Below are 15,160 nucleotides of genomic sequence, written 5' to 3' on the forward strand. Positions count from 1 at the left end.
GTACACCATACCTGAGATTTTGATGGGAACTAAGATGAAAGACCCTAAAAGGGTTCTAGCAATAGCTATGTGTGCCATTCATGAGCTGAAATTGCATACTTGTATTTTCAAATGTTTGGCTCAACAACTGCCACTGATAATAAAAAACACCTGAAGAGGACATTATTTTTTTCCATTTTCCCAGGCAAGTGTGAAAATGAATCTCCCTTCATTTTGTCATGCTCTCCTCAAGGTTCAAAGAGACCCTAGTTTCTAAGATGCCACTTCCGTATTGTGTCAGAAATGAAAGCCCCTTCCATCTAGAGGAGATCCTTCAGATTTGATGACAATACAGATAACAGCGGCCATCGCATTTGAGTTCAACCCATAATTAGGAGTACCCACGCAAGGATCTGCGTGTGCCTCCATGCACTGGTTGAATCATCACTCTTTGATAACCCCAAAAGCTCAGGATGTAATTCTACCAAATCCGATACGCTGCAGAGTTGCAGAGAAAATAATGGCTGTTCTTGATATGAACCACGAACTGGGGTGCAACGGTATGATTTGAGCCCCCTGTTGGGCCTTCCTTCTCCTTCTGTTTTCTATTTTCTCACAAGTCAGCATGGTAAAAATGGATTGAAAGAATGGATGGTGACAAGAGAATAGAGCTAGTAATGAGTGATGGACAAGCAGCATCCCAATTCAATAGGCATTGATGCAGAACACTCTTTGAGAAATCAAATCAACAAGACTAGTCTTTGAGTGGGAACAGGTCATGGGTTCTCTTTTTGCACAGGAATGAATGAATTGACTCAAGGGAGCATAACTTCATAAGTCTAATTTCAAGTTCCTTGGAGGCATGCAAATGCGCAATATTAAAGTGAAAAATCCAGTGAGATTTCAGAATATTAGCACAGATAACTGTATGCATTTTCTGAGGCTAAAAGAACAACATTTTAAATTCTGCCCTTATAAATCAAATTAAGGGATACGCTTGCAGAAAAACATTCCAGATTCAGAAAAATGTGCAAATTTGGTATGGATTTCTCTTTTCCTCCCATCTCAAGACACTGACCGATCACTGTCCAATTTGTTATGGGTGTTAACGTGCCACATGCAAAAGCCTTTTTTCTGCAAGCAATGACTTGTGTGTCCTCAGTACTTGAGAGCGATAGACTTCATATACACCAGCAGCAGAAAAGGACAAGACGACAAACCCCTCTCATCTCAACACTCAGAAGTCCAGTACAAAATCAATAGCCGTTTGAACTGACAATTGTGACAGTACAAAAGAGCTTCCACTTGCTGTTCTGACACTAAGGGAAGTAAAAGAGGAGAGTCTACCTTTGTGTGCCACTCCTCCCACCTACATACAGGGTCAGATGAGTGAAATTAAACCACTACTGAAGAGTAAAGCAGAATTATGTATAGTGTAGTGATTAATGCTTTGTTATGCTAATTTAGAAGAGTTTCTGTTAATGTTGGTTTTTGAAGAGTTACCATCATGGTGACAAGTGGTGCATGTGGCTTGGTCTGAGTGCAAGTATGTTAAATGCTTTATATTGTGCTAGAACATGCTATTGTAAACATGTTAGCATATTAGCAAGCTAGCATTTAATGAATTAGCTTGTTATAGCTACACTCTAAAAAATGCTGGGTTAAAAACAACCTAAGATGGGTAAAATACGGACAAACCCAGCAGGTTGGGTTAAAGGGGACCTATTATGCCCTCTTTCACATGATGTAATATAAGTCTCTGGTCTGGTCAAGTTTCAGCTTAAAATACCCCACAAATTTGCCCCTATTTGGGGGTGAGCAAAAACATGCCTTTTACTATATTACTGTATTGCTGGCTAAAAAAATAAATCCAAAATTGGTTGAAAAAAATGGCTGGGTGAAAACAACCCAATCCCTGGGTTTGTCCATATTTAACCCAGCAGTTTTTAGAGTGTAGTTAAGTTTTCACTAATAAAAATGGGTAACACTTTATTTTAGTGCCATAGTTACATGTTATAACAGTAAATTATGCATAATTACAAGTAACTAACCCTGAACCTAACCCTAACTGTAACTCTATAGTAAGTACATGTAGTTAATAGTACTCAGTACTTATTTGAGTAATTACAATGTAACTATGGCACTGTACAATAAAGTGTAACTTAAAAATGTTTACATTGAAGTTACATGATAATTTCAAGTTAAATGTATACATTAGTGTACTCAAACATTTCAAATTAAGAACAATTAAAATGTATGAGAACACAAAAAAACATGCCAGTTCTGCTTACTAAAACTTTGAATTTCTTAACTTTAATATTGAGGCAACTGATTGCCTCAAATTTGAGTTATGCCAACTTATTTGGGTTTACAGTGCAGATCAGTCTTTCCTAATAAGATAACATGCATTTAGAAAATAGATTTTTCATTTTTATACTGGCTGTGCAAGAACATTTACTCCAGCTTCTTTTCTGACAGGACAAATTGTGATTATTTATGCTTATTCATGGATGATTTGTTCAAAGGCCACTAAGGCTTCTTTGCATTTTACCAAGCTTTATCCACTTAAGAAAACAAGAACTCAGGTTTAGTTGATCTATAATAAGACAGTAAAGAAGAAAACAATCAGCCAATCATCTCCCTTTGCCTTTTCCTCTCTTGATGATTTGGCATTGAGATAAATAAGCTTACCCTAGGGTGCAACACCTGATTGCAGCATCCAGCTCTGTCATTCTGTACGCTCACAATCACAGTGAAGGGAACAACTCATTATCTCACCTGCACTGATAAATCAAATCAGTTATCTAATGCTGAAAAAAACAGCATTTCATGCTAATCAAAGGTCATAAGCAAAACATGCTCATCCACCAGCAAGACTTAAGACTAATGACACTAAATCATACAATCAAAGGCTTTTTTAAAAGGCTAGTCATGTACAAATCTAAAAAACTGAATAAAATCCCGTTCTTTGTAAAATTGAAACAACTGTCAACATGAAAATCATTCACAACCTATTTTACTTCTGCAATGGTCCTAATTGAGTGAGACAAGAAATTATTATAAAAAATTAAAAAAAAAATTAAAAAAGGGTATTTAGGGAATCTATTGTGGATTAACTGTTTTTTAAAATTACATTGCAGAATATGAAAATCTAGTTGTGTTCTTGCTTGATGTTCTCACCTTATTCATTGGTGGTTACTGCATATAATGAAGGAAGAAATTAAACTTCACTATGGTAGTAAAATCAAGCCTCTGAGTTGATCTATGTAGTGCAGTCTCTTCCTGTGGTGCTTTAAAGTTTACAAGGTTCTTTGGTTTATTCCATGTTGCATGCATTGCAGACGCGTCACACCATTAATCTCCAACTATTGATCCTACATCAGGGAGGAACGCTGGGGTCCAATTAGTATCGGCTGATTGTGCCTTTGCATATTCCTCATGATGGCAACCTTTTCAAACTACCTTATAATGAGTTGAGGGGGCGTTTGTTTGAAAGGGTAGTGGTCATTGAAAAATTGACCATGATGCTAGATCCTTTTGGTGTAACACCAAACACCCGTACACCAAGGCCTGCTAGACATCACGCGCATGTGAACACACAAATCAAGTGTGCATGTAAAACGACAATGTTAGGACCGTCCTAATCAGGAAACTGACCATGACCTCAACAGGTCAGAGATCGAGTGCATGTTCCACAGCCTCGGGTTGAATCATGCTCCAGCAAATCACTGCTGAATGTCAAAGCATTGCAATCCCTATGTTCTCAAGGTTACTTGGTCTCTCGTGTTTCTGGACACAGAGATAGAAGCAAAATGCATTGAGAATAATCAGGGCTCAACAAAGATAATTTGTTCTGCCGTCACAGCTGTGCCAGTAGTTCAGATTTATACTTGCCCTGCCAATACTAGCACAGATTGTGCAAAAATGAATAATGACCCAATGCAGCTAACTGGACCTAAAGTCTCTCACACCATCTCTGGGCCATTCTTATTGTTGAGCCCTGATAATGTTTACAATGGCCTCTGTAAGGGAGCAGAAGGAAAAAGCCATTTGGTTCTTCAATAGAATCTCCTAGTTCTAGACAGTATGCATACGTTTTTAACATGTGTTGAAAAGTCCATATGAAACTTGCACACCTTTTTTTTTTTTTTTCGCCCTGAGCAGTAGGGATCTTACAACCCACACTCCATATTATCTTTGTGAATTGAGACATGTTTGTACTTGCTGCTAACACAAATGACATCTGAGCTGAACAGCAGTTCTGGAGGGAAAAAAATAAAAACAAAAAGCAATTTCTTTTTTCCAAAAGCAATCATTCTAAAACTTGACTTGGCCATGTAATGTTTCCATCATGACCTGAGAGGCTATTACCACCATACTGCTGACAGTGACAAACCTCTGGGAAACTTCTGCTTTTGACAAAATACAATAAAGCACAAAAAGTTTTGAAGCTGTATTTGTGAAAGTAAACGAAAATAAATAATAGGTCATCTAAAACTTGTGTAATATCTCCACTAGTGTTGCCAAGTTACAAAAATTAGCACCATTTTTAAGTAGGTTTCCTGAACGCTACACCTGCCATTGGTTGGTAAAACTGATAGTCCCGCCCAAAACTCAAACCATTGGTTGAGCCAATGCTATCTTGTTTGGCTGGTCAGTGTACTTGAAGAAAGAGAAATACAGCACCACAGAGTCAGTGTTTGCACTTTTCAAAGGCATTCAACCTATGAATGGGTCAATGACATGAATCTCATTTTTTTTTGTCCAAAGGCCTTAATAACAAAGAAAAACAAAGATATGACATCCAAAGTATGTAAGATAGTACAACTAGATCTCTTTTATCAAATCTGAAAGGTTTTAATTATATTTTGCTGCATATAAAAGGTATTTTAAAGAGTTTGAAGTGTCAAAAGGTCATTTGGTTTAACCATCCAAAGGCCAATACAGTCATTTCATTTGTGATTAAAATATCTTAAAATGTAATAAATGTATATATTTTTTATTCTGGCATGATTTTATAACATCATACATCAACGTAGTGCAAAATGGTGTAGAAGTCCTTGCTTTGTTATGAAAAAGAATGTCAGGATAAAAATTAATTTGATTGATGTCATTCGGAGTAACCAATATAATGGGACCATTTTGGATCAATCATGTGGTCAATATCATGTGACAGGATGTGACAACATTCAGACACCTGCAAAGGACCACATGGTCATGGAGCAAAGTAACTAACTCTCTTTTAACTATCTGAAAAATTAATGTTTTCACTTGCTCATACGCATATCCCGAAACATCAGGTCATTTGGTACAACCACTATAAAACATGTAAAATGTTGTAATATTTTAAAAACTTTTTGCTAGCTAGCTAGATATCAGCCAGTTAGCACTGTTTGAAAATATTTTCATTTGGTATACCCAAAAGTGTCATTCAGTAAAACTGAAATTTTGGTTAAACCGAATGATTTTGGTGATCTTGTAAAAAATGACAAATTATATTATAAAAATATATATAATCTCACTGTTAACACTTAATAAAACTTCAAAATTGATAATACACTCTAAAAAATGCTGGGTTAAAAACAACCCAAGTTGGGTTGAAAATGGACAAACCCAGCAATTGGGTTGTTTTAACCCAGCGGTTGGGTTAAATGTTTGCCCAACATGCTTGGTAGTTTTATTTAACTCAACTGTTGTATAAAAATTACTGTATTGCTTGCTTAAAATGAACCCAAAATTAAATTAAATTAACATTTATTAATATGTTTAATAAATGAGCATTTATTAATAAGATAATGAATAATAAACAATAAACATTTATTAAATTGCTTATTAATAAATGTACACCTTTTGATTATTATTGTTGCCTCTAGTAATTATGTGTCTGATTTTTAATTTCTCTGTTGGATTCATTTTAAGCCAGACATATAGTCATTTTTAATCAGTAGTTGGGTTAAATTAAATTAAACATTTAACTCAACCACTGGGTTAAAACAACCCAATTGCTGGGTTTGTCCATTTTCAACCCAACTTGGGTTGTTTTTAACCAAACATTTTTTAGAGTGTATGTTCATTATGTTTTTACATTCATAAAAGCCTTATTTGTCAATGACCCGAATATTGACCCGAATATTAAAAATTATTTTAAAGTCAAACCAAACCAAATGACACAAATCATATTTAAAACAACAATCCAAAAGTCTATATAACCTAAAAAACTGATGCTTTAAAGTTTCTGTCAAAACAAGTCTACCTTAATATAATAGCAAAACATCAAAGGTCATGTGGGTTGACAGCATACATCTGACTGCAGCAAGATGGGGCACCTGAATCACCCCCTTTCAATTCTATCTTATTTTGGCTTTCTAATTCTAGTCAAGTACGGAATAACGGTCGGCGAGGCAGCAATAAGCACCTATGATGAATGCACAAATGTGATGCCTCCCCACACACTTCTATAAAAATCCACAAATACCGATTTCAAGAGGCAAATATCATCATTCAGCTTCAGGTGCGGAACTGACATTAATCTGTTGTTCTAGCAGTTCAGCTGTTTCAAAGCTGTTTTCAAAAATCAGGCAAAACAAGTCTGTTTTTAAGAATGACTACAGGTCATTCCCCATTCATAAGTGGCTAAGATACTGCAACACATCACCATGCTGTTTTTGCTTTGTGTTTGTACTATCTTTTGATTACTGACTGGCTGGCAATTCAGCTCCAACTGCTGAAAGGCTAGAAAAATTGTATCATGACATATCGCAAAGAACGGCAACGGAGAAAAGAAAGAAGAAGGGAAAAAAAGCAGAAACACTTTTCAGACAACAAAAGACTATACATGCAAAATAAATAAATAAAAAAATCAGTGCAAAAGAGGCATGGTCTAATTATGAAACCAACCTTCAGAGACAAGATTTTCTCTACACTGACAGAGACACAGTGCTGATATGAACAATACATATATATGAACAATACAAAAAAAGGTTACAGATGTACAGAAATATATACAACAAAATGTGCACAAGCTAACCGGCTGTATTTTGAAAAATGAACAGTACTGAAATTGCCCTCTTCTCTGGTATGTTGAAAGGTTATAGGTCTCCCCAGGAATCAAAATTATCCCTAAAGTTCTCAACAAGTAGGCAAAAATCCTGACACAGTGGCATAAAACTCTTGATAAATGTCCTTTTTCATGTAATCTACAGTATGAGAGGCATAATCAATATGTTGAGGGAGACACTGCAAGATGATCTGACTTGCGTTGCATCATTCTAATCTGCTCGTGCATCATTTTAGGTACTTCTAATATTATAAATTGAATACTTTCATTCGATCCATCAGCAAGTGCTGAAATCTGGTTAAATGATCTTATTAGCTCAGATGATGAATTGCATCTTTACACAATGTTAAGATGGATGTGTTGCCTAGGTGCAGACAAACACCTATACACTCAAGACCACACAGCTAGATATCCTTTAACTGAATTACGCAAAGAGTGATTAAAAACATAAACCTGTTTGTTCCAACAACTGCAGTCCTGCAGTGCACAAGAAAAGCAGCATCTAAGAGACATACAATAGCATTACCCTCCATGCCCTAGATCTCTCTACCCGTTCAATACAAAGACGCAGAGGAGGAGGTGGAGGAGGCTTGCAAGCCATAGCAATTCTGCTCCGATCCAAGGACACAGCATCATCCACAGCTTCCCGCAATATCCCCGTTTTGTTTGAGGGGGCTCATTCGGCCCCCGCTGGTTCCCCTCAAACCCAATTACATGCCACATTGCCAGGCAGCAGGGCACCAGATCACAAGCACCAGCATGCTGAAGATGGCACTAATGTCACGCAAAATTTAGTTTTGCATGCAGATCTGCTGCGTTCAACAGCATTCCACTAAAGTCTAAAAGTGACCATATATCAATCATATATGGACTCACAGTGGCAGCTACCTTTAGGTTTTGTTGTTTGACTGCGAGTGGCTTAAAACAACCTCTTCTAAAAAAGCCTATATATACAACTCTAAAAAATGGATGTCAAAGCTTTTACAATCTAAAGGATGCAGGGCTCATTCACAAGCAAATCTGAGGTGGAAGCATCAATGACACATGGAGAATGGAGATTCAACAGTCCTGAGTCATAATGACAATGGGCAAATGTTCACACCTGAGAGAGATTATGTTATCTAAGAATCCTTTTTTTAAGTTAAACCAACAAACAAACAATTCTTGTATAAGAATTGTTATTTTAACTTAAAAAAGTAAGTTACCTGGTTGCCTTAAAATTTTGGGTTCATTGAAATTAAGAATTTGAGTTAATACAATGAAGGCGATTAATTATTATGTTGATTTGACTAAGGAAAAAAAAGTGATAAATCATGAAAAAAATAAATATATATATACACATACATAATATATATGTGTGTGTGTGTATGTATAATACACACACACGTATATATATATATATATATATATATATATATATATATATATATATATATATATATATATATATATATATATATATATATATATATGGGGGGGTGTTTGTGTGTGTGTGTATGTATATGTGTGTGTGTGTTTAGATCATTTGTTTTGCTGCAATTTCTTTTAATGTATGGACTATGGAGGGAAATTCTACATTCTCCAAAAACAGGTTTCTTAGACTTTTTGACATTCCACAACTACCTATCATCACAACCGTAGAATGCAGAATGACATCCATATGGATGTAATGTTATAATGTTACAGTTCCAAATAATGAACAATAAGTGATATTTCATTACATATCAGAAACCTAATCTTAACACTTTTACGTTGTGCATACATAATCAAAATATGGTCATATTCCTATTTAAATCAGAATATTCTTGTGTATGCAAACACTGTCAACTGACACTGACACATCCTCCAAAAACCAAATACTTGCCATAAGTAGTGCTCCATTCAGAGTGTGACAAACAGAATCTTTTCACCAACAAACCACATGTGCATCACTGTCCTCTGAAACATGATCATTCACACGCTGCTTTGATTTATTGTAACCTCATGCTCGGTGTACTCTGCTGGTTTGCCACGGGCAAGTGCATCTGACTACTTCCCCTGACCATTCAGACCCGTTTCACTCGACATGCATGGCTGTGATGGATAAGATTTCATTAGGTCGTGAATCGTGAAATTCTGTTGCTAAAATCTAACGCAAAAATGGCACGGGCGTGAGGAAACAGTCCGTATCAGTCGCTAACATTAGACTACTATTTACACACCTTATATGTTAAGTAGCATTGACTACAGACAGCAACGAGCTGCATTTCATGCCTACGGCTATGGAGACTTCTAAAGCGAAAGGGACAGACATTAAATTACAGCACAAGTACAATCACACGATTTCATTGGTGTATATTTTACAAATAGGAAATGAACTGTCACATACTACATGCACATGGTTATCAGCCAACCCAAGTGGAAGCGACAGAAATGTCATGACTGTAGGCAACATTTTTAACACGGAGTACTATGAACATCAAATATACTATAAATATTGGCGATGTATTGGCAACAACAAAGGTCCAAATGCATAATATCAAAATAAAAGGATGGAATATAATAGGAAAGTAAACCTATACAGCCTTTAAAATGTCGATTTATGGAAAGAAACCGACTGAACAAGTGCATTACTACGGAATTCCTGGCGGCGGGCGCGGTATTATCTCTCAATCCACTGACTGATCACCAAGAAAAAGTTGATACTACGTAGCTCCGAACGTTCTGAACATTTCGCGCCAAACATCAACAGTTATAGTGTAACAAACAAACCGCGAGACCACAACAATAAACAGAACGAGCCCCTGAAACAACGCTCGTGCAAAACTATTAAAGCACTGCTTTTCATACCTCCTTCTTGGTCGGCTTGCAGGCAAGCGGGGATATTTTTCTTCCAACCCGGCATTTCGGTGGCGTCGTGTGCATTCAGGGGCTAAATCTCAGGCGCATTTCACTGACGGCACAGGCGTGCATTTCCCCGCGCCTCGTCCCTTCTATTCACTGGCAGTCGGTGTAATTGAACGCCGTGTCTCCCTCAGCCTCGTTGTGGAGCTGAGCTGGGGGGTGTGAGCAGACACACGAACGTGAAGGTGTCCACTACAACCCACTACAATAGACTTTTCCCTCTCCTACCTTCCCCTGCCCAAGAATTGGCTCATTATTTTATCACGTTAAAGCTCCACACTGCAGTCCTAGTAGGCTATAGACGTAAACGCCAAACCCGTGTCTGTTCATCTGTAGCCTAATTGAAGTATGTAGCGTTGCTGATTGTTCTATTCCAGTGTTTTAACAATGTGTGTGTGTGGCCTCATTCATTCATATCTAAAGTGGGGTGTGTTGTTGTGGGAGTGAGGCAGTGTCAGAAAATAACTTTTGTTTTAATTTAGAGGCAATATTTGCCCCCTGGAAATGATTTCTTTACCTCCATGGAGGTTTATTGCTTTTCTAACTATGTAAAAACACACAATATGTTCATTTAGGTCAAGTACTTCTGTAGTATCATTTTAATGTAATATATTTTCCGTCTGAACCATTATGGCTGTTAATTATAAAATCAAATCAACAGCAAATGGGTCAATGACATTACATTTATTTATTTCTGTCTAGAGGTAGTTTATAATTCAAAAATACATTAAAATGCAATTCATAAAAAAGTCTTGATCTTCTGTCATGGACTTTTTGAATTAAAATTCACTTTGATGTGTGGTGTAAATGTGGAGATATTTTAAAAAGCTGTCATTAGATATTGAAAAAATAAATAAATATCGTTTTGTAAAAGTAATTTTGTTTAATATTTTATTATGGGGGGGGGGGGGGTTGATTTTTTTATAGTACATTTGCTGCTGCTGTCCACAAGACAACCCGAGTCCCGGTTCAAGATTTGGGCTCTCTCAAGCCATCATTAAGGTTTGTTCACAATTCAAGGAAAATATTTTAGTACAATTTGATGGTTACTTGACATTTTTAGAGTCAATAAATCAAAATGTTTGTAGAAAATGCACAAAAGTTATGTTTTTAAAAGTGAATTCTAGTATCCCTCTGTAACTATAAATTGGCTGTTCATTGCAAAGCATTGTGGGTACATATTCTCACCCTCTTGCAGAAGTGTGATACCTTGAATGGGGTGCTTTTTGATATGCGTGTTTAGCTTAACAATGCTTTAGTGTATTTCATTCTACACCTGCTGCCAGAAAGGTGAGTACTACCAGCTCCAATATAGCAGATGCTCAGTAATGAACATGCATGATTTGCTATAATGACCATTTCTAAGCAGTTTACATTTTTTTCCACTCATCCACCTCTGTGTGAAGTAACAAAATTAAGAATGTGATTTATATCTCGGTGTTTCCAGCATTGATTTGTAACTTATGATAGCTGCATTAATTTTCTACCTAATTGTTGTTCATTACATGCAAGCATCAACCCACCTACAATAAGTGTCAGCAGTTTACTGTTTCAACCCTCAACTATCTCTTGGTGAGTGGGTTTCAAGAGCCTAATGTGCTGAACTCTAACTTTAATTAACCGTTTATTTTAGTAAGCTGGTAATTTAATTATATCTGCTTATGTAACATTTTCAGCCTCATGTAGGTTTTCCATAAATGTCTCTGGATTATGGGACAAATATATGCACAGTAAACAGACAAATAAATACTTCAGATTGATGTAATCAGTTAAATATTTTTATTTGATTAAAAAGCCATACTTTATAAATACGTGTACATTATCATATCTGATCCCAAACACATGCTGTTATTTTTTAGTTCAACACCACTGGAGGAGCAAAAAACATGAAATATTAGATTTGTTATGGGATAAAATATTTATTTTGACAGAAAAACAGTTATAAAATATGAAAAATAATTTCTGGGATATTGTGCTTTTTTTAGTTCTCTTTAGGGAGCACTCCTTGTAGTTAACCCTACTGGCCTAAACAGCTGGTTGCTGTCTAAGCTGGTGGTCTCCGATACCTCCGGCATAAAGCAACATGGCACTCCATGCTTCCGCCAGCATGTACACATCCAACACATAGCCACTGGGAAAAAAGCATCTAGATAAATGTAGGTTAGGTGACGCTGCTTCTTAGTGGGCATTGTGACACATCATCATCGGCCTACTTTCCTCAGCTTCTGCTGTTTTTTTTTCTTCCTTATGTGTTCCCTCCCCCTCTCGCTCACTGTCCATCCATCCAGGGGGGTGCCCTGGCGGCTTTACGCGCACTGGAGCATACACTACGGGGCAAGGCCAGGCTGTAATGAGTCGGGTTGGGTAGTGCTTATTCTCATTCCGAGGCCTTTCTTCCGTCCTTCCATTTTGCCATCCATCCATCCATTCGTCCCTCGGGCTGCATACAGAGCAGCACATCACCCTCTGAGATGATACAGCAGACAGGAAGTGGAGGGGGTAAGCAGGGTTAGCTTGAATGCAATGGCCTTACTTAGTGGCTCCCAAGGTCTAATGGTTTTCAGTGGTGGATGTAGAGATGATGTTGAGTGGCAAGACAGAAGTGTGAATATTATGATATTACACTTGGGAGGGATTTTATTTGGAGATGAACTATTCAGATGCAGGCCCAGCTTGATGTCCCTTATAGTTCCTATTAATATGTGAATAGGTTTCTAAGGTTGTGGCGCCAAAGGATGATGAAAACAAATGCTGTTTTGTGACCTCAATCTTTAAGAGGTGGTAAGTGTAGTCCAAAAAACAACATTTAAGGCCCTGATATAGAAAAAAAAAGATCAAAATGCCTTTGCATTTGTATACTGTAAGCGAACATCCTACCTATTACATAGTAATAATGTAGTAGTTACATGGTGCATGGTAGTTCGGAGGTGTTTACCAGTGGAAGCACACTTTTTTGGAAGGTTTGTTTTGGCAAGGTGTTTCGAACTCCCGAAACAAACTCCAAACAAACTTCATTATAGCCTGATTTTTTTCGAAATTACGTCACACCAGTTCGTTCTTTGATTTCGCTTGAAACATATCAGGGTCTTTAGGGGTCTCCTTATAAGGATAGTTCACCCAAAAATGAAAATTAGTAATTATTTACTCACCCTCAAGTTGTTCAAACCTGTATGAATTTATTTTAGAAAGAAGATATTTTGAAGAATATGGGTAACCAAACAGTTGATGGGCTCCATTGGCTTCCATAGTATGGAAAAAAAACAAACAAATAGAAAGTCAATGAGGCCCATCAACTGTTTGGTTACCAACATTCTTCAAAATATCTTTAAGACAATATAATATCATTAACTGATGCTCTAAAATGTAAATTAGATTGTAAAATGCAATGACACTGTGTAAGCCTTAATATAGTGGCTATATAAAATGGCTGAGGCATAGCAGTTATTTGACTCATCATATCTCTCATTACAAACCAGAATTCTTTATTGTTTTGGGAAAAAATCCCAAAATTATTATTCAAGCAATAGTAGTTCTATAACAAGATACAGTTTATGCACTGAATCTTATAAAAGTCTTTCAATTGCCATTTTATATTAGAACAATAATAATGAGAAAGTCATATGTGCAAAGGGAATAGCTGTTCTCTTTAGAAATAGCTTCATAATTGAACAGTGTTTCTCATCCTTCAGAAGCACGGTGCTGATGACACTTCCAGAATAACAATTTCCAAAAGGTTGCAAACATTTCACAGTTTTTCCATCATGGTCCAAACATTCCAACATTTACCTTCCAGACAATTGAACTTGTCATCTACCTGGTACATAATACACTTTCATTTAACTGCAGAGGAAGACAGCAAAACAATTATTGTGACATTTTGATGGATATTAATGCGAACAAGTTTCTGAGACTTTGATGTGATAAATCATAGAGTGATGTTGCAGAGCTGCTATTTCAGCTGTGACGAAGGACAGAAAAGGGGAGTTGATGCTTCTGAAAGTGTGCATTTAAAATAAACCTTCGCCTCTCAACCTGTCCACTGTGATTGTACATAATTGAAGAAGTTTAGTGATGATTAGAACGCTCTGTAATTATCACACAGTTGTTATGAAATAACAATCAGCAGGCATTGATCTTGACATCTTGTCTAAGTGATGTCCTCTGGCATGCTTGTATACCGCAGTGATAGATTGCCTCATTTGAAGATGTAGTCAAAAGACATGAGAGTCAGCATTACTGCTCTTAAAGCTATACCAAAGACTATAGAATAACACAAGACATGTCACTCGTATTGTTTTGAATGGGAGAAAGTGTAACGCGCAATATGGCGTAATAAGTCCCGCCTTCTAAATAAGAGCCAATTGCCGACTGGTAAAGTCATCATTTCACTCGGCAGCCATCTTTGAAACGCCTCTCGGGCATCCTGGGCATCATGCAGCTCCTATCTCTTTGAATGGTTAAACATCAAATTCTCCAAAGCTTTTTGGCAACCTTTCGATTAAATTTCATATTTGAAATCACCAATGAAATCTGACAACAACTGTCTCATATATTTTTTTTCCAAACACTCAAATCATGACAAAAAAAATGTATTTTTTAGGCTGGATCAAGCTAATGCGCATGCGCAGATCTAAATGCGCGTCTCTTGTGCCTTTTCATTTCGGAGGCGCGCGTCTGACTGTTTCTATAGAAACCAGTGCTTCTAACGGCCGCTGAAGTGACGCGATGACTTTACCAGTCGGCGATTGGCTCTTATTTTGAAGGCGGGACTTATTCCACCATATTGAGCGTTACACTTTCTCCCATTCAAAACAATACAAGTGACACGTCTTGTGTTATTCTATAGTCTTTGGTTAGAATCACCGGTTTCTATAGAAACAGTCAGACGCGCGCCTCTGAAACATGGCAGAAGAGAAGTGCATTTAGGTCTGCGCATGCGCATTAGCTTGATCCAGCCTAAAAAATACATTTTTTTGTCATGATTCGAGCATTTGGATAAAACATTTATAAGACAGCTGTTGTCAGATTTCATTGGTGATTTCAAATATGAAATGAAATCTTAAGGTTGGCGAACAGTTTTGGAGAATTTGATGTTTCCCCATTCAAAGAGATAGGGCATGACGCCCAGGATGCCCCAGAGGTGTTTCAACGATGGCCGCCAAGTGAAATGACTTGTCTTAAAGGGACTTTGGCTATACGCAATATTGTTTATAAACACTTTTTGTTACACTGGCTGAAACT

At 37.0% G+C, this 15,160-nt stretch overlaps 1 protein-coding gene across 1 annotated transcript in view; it reads right to left on the minus strand.

Moving 5' to 3' along the window:
• grip1 (glutamate receptor interacting protein 1) overlaps window positions 1–9,929 on the minus strand; it is a 297,915-nt gene extending 287,986 nt beyond the window's left edge. Inside the window, exon 1 of the mRNA XM_067390984.1 lies at window positions 9,866–9,929. Coding sequence (XP_067247085.1) covers window positions 9,866–9,920 — 55 coding nt within the window. The 5' untranslated portion in view covers window positions 9,921–9,929. The remainder of the gene's footprint in view (window positions 1–9,865) is intronic.
• Window positions 9,930–15,160: the final 5,231 nt, after the last annotated feature.

The sequence above is a fragment of the Chanodichthys erythropterus genome, chromosome 8 (assembly GCF_024489055.1).
Source record: "Chanodichthys erythropterus isolate Z2021 chromosome 8, ASM2448905v1, whole genome shotgun sequence".
NCBI lineage: Eukaryota > Metazoa > Chordata > Actinopteri > Cypriniformes > Xenocyprididae > Chanodichthys > Chanodichthys erythropterus.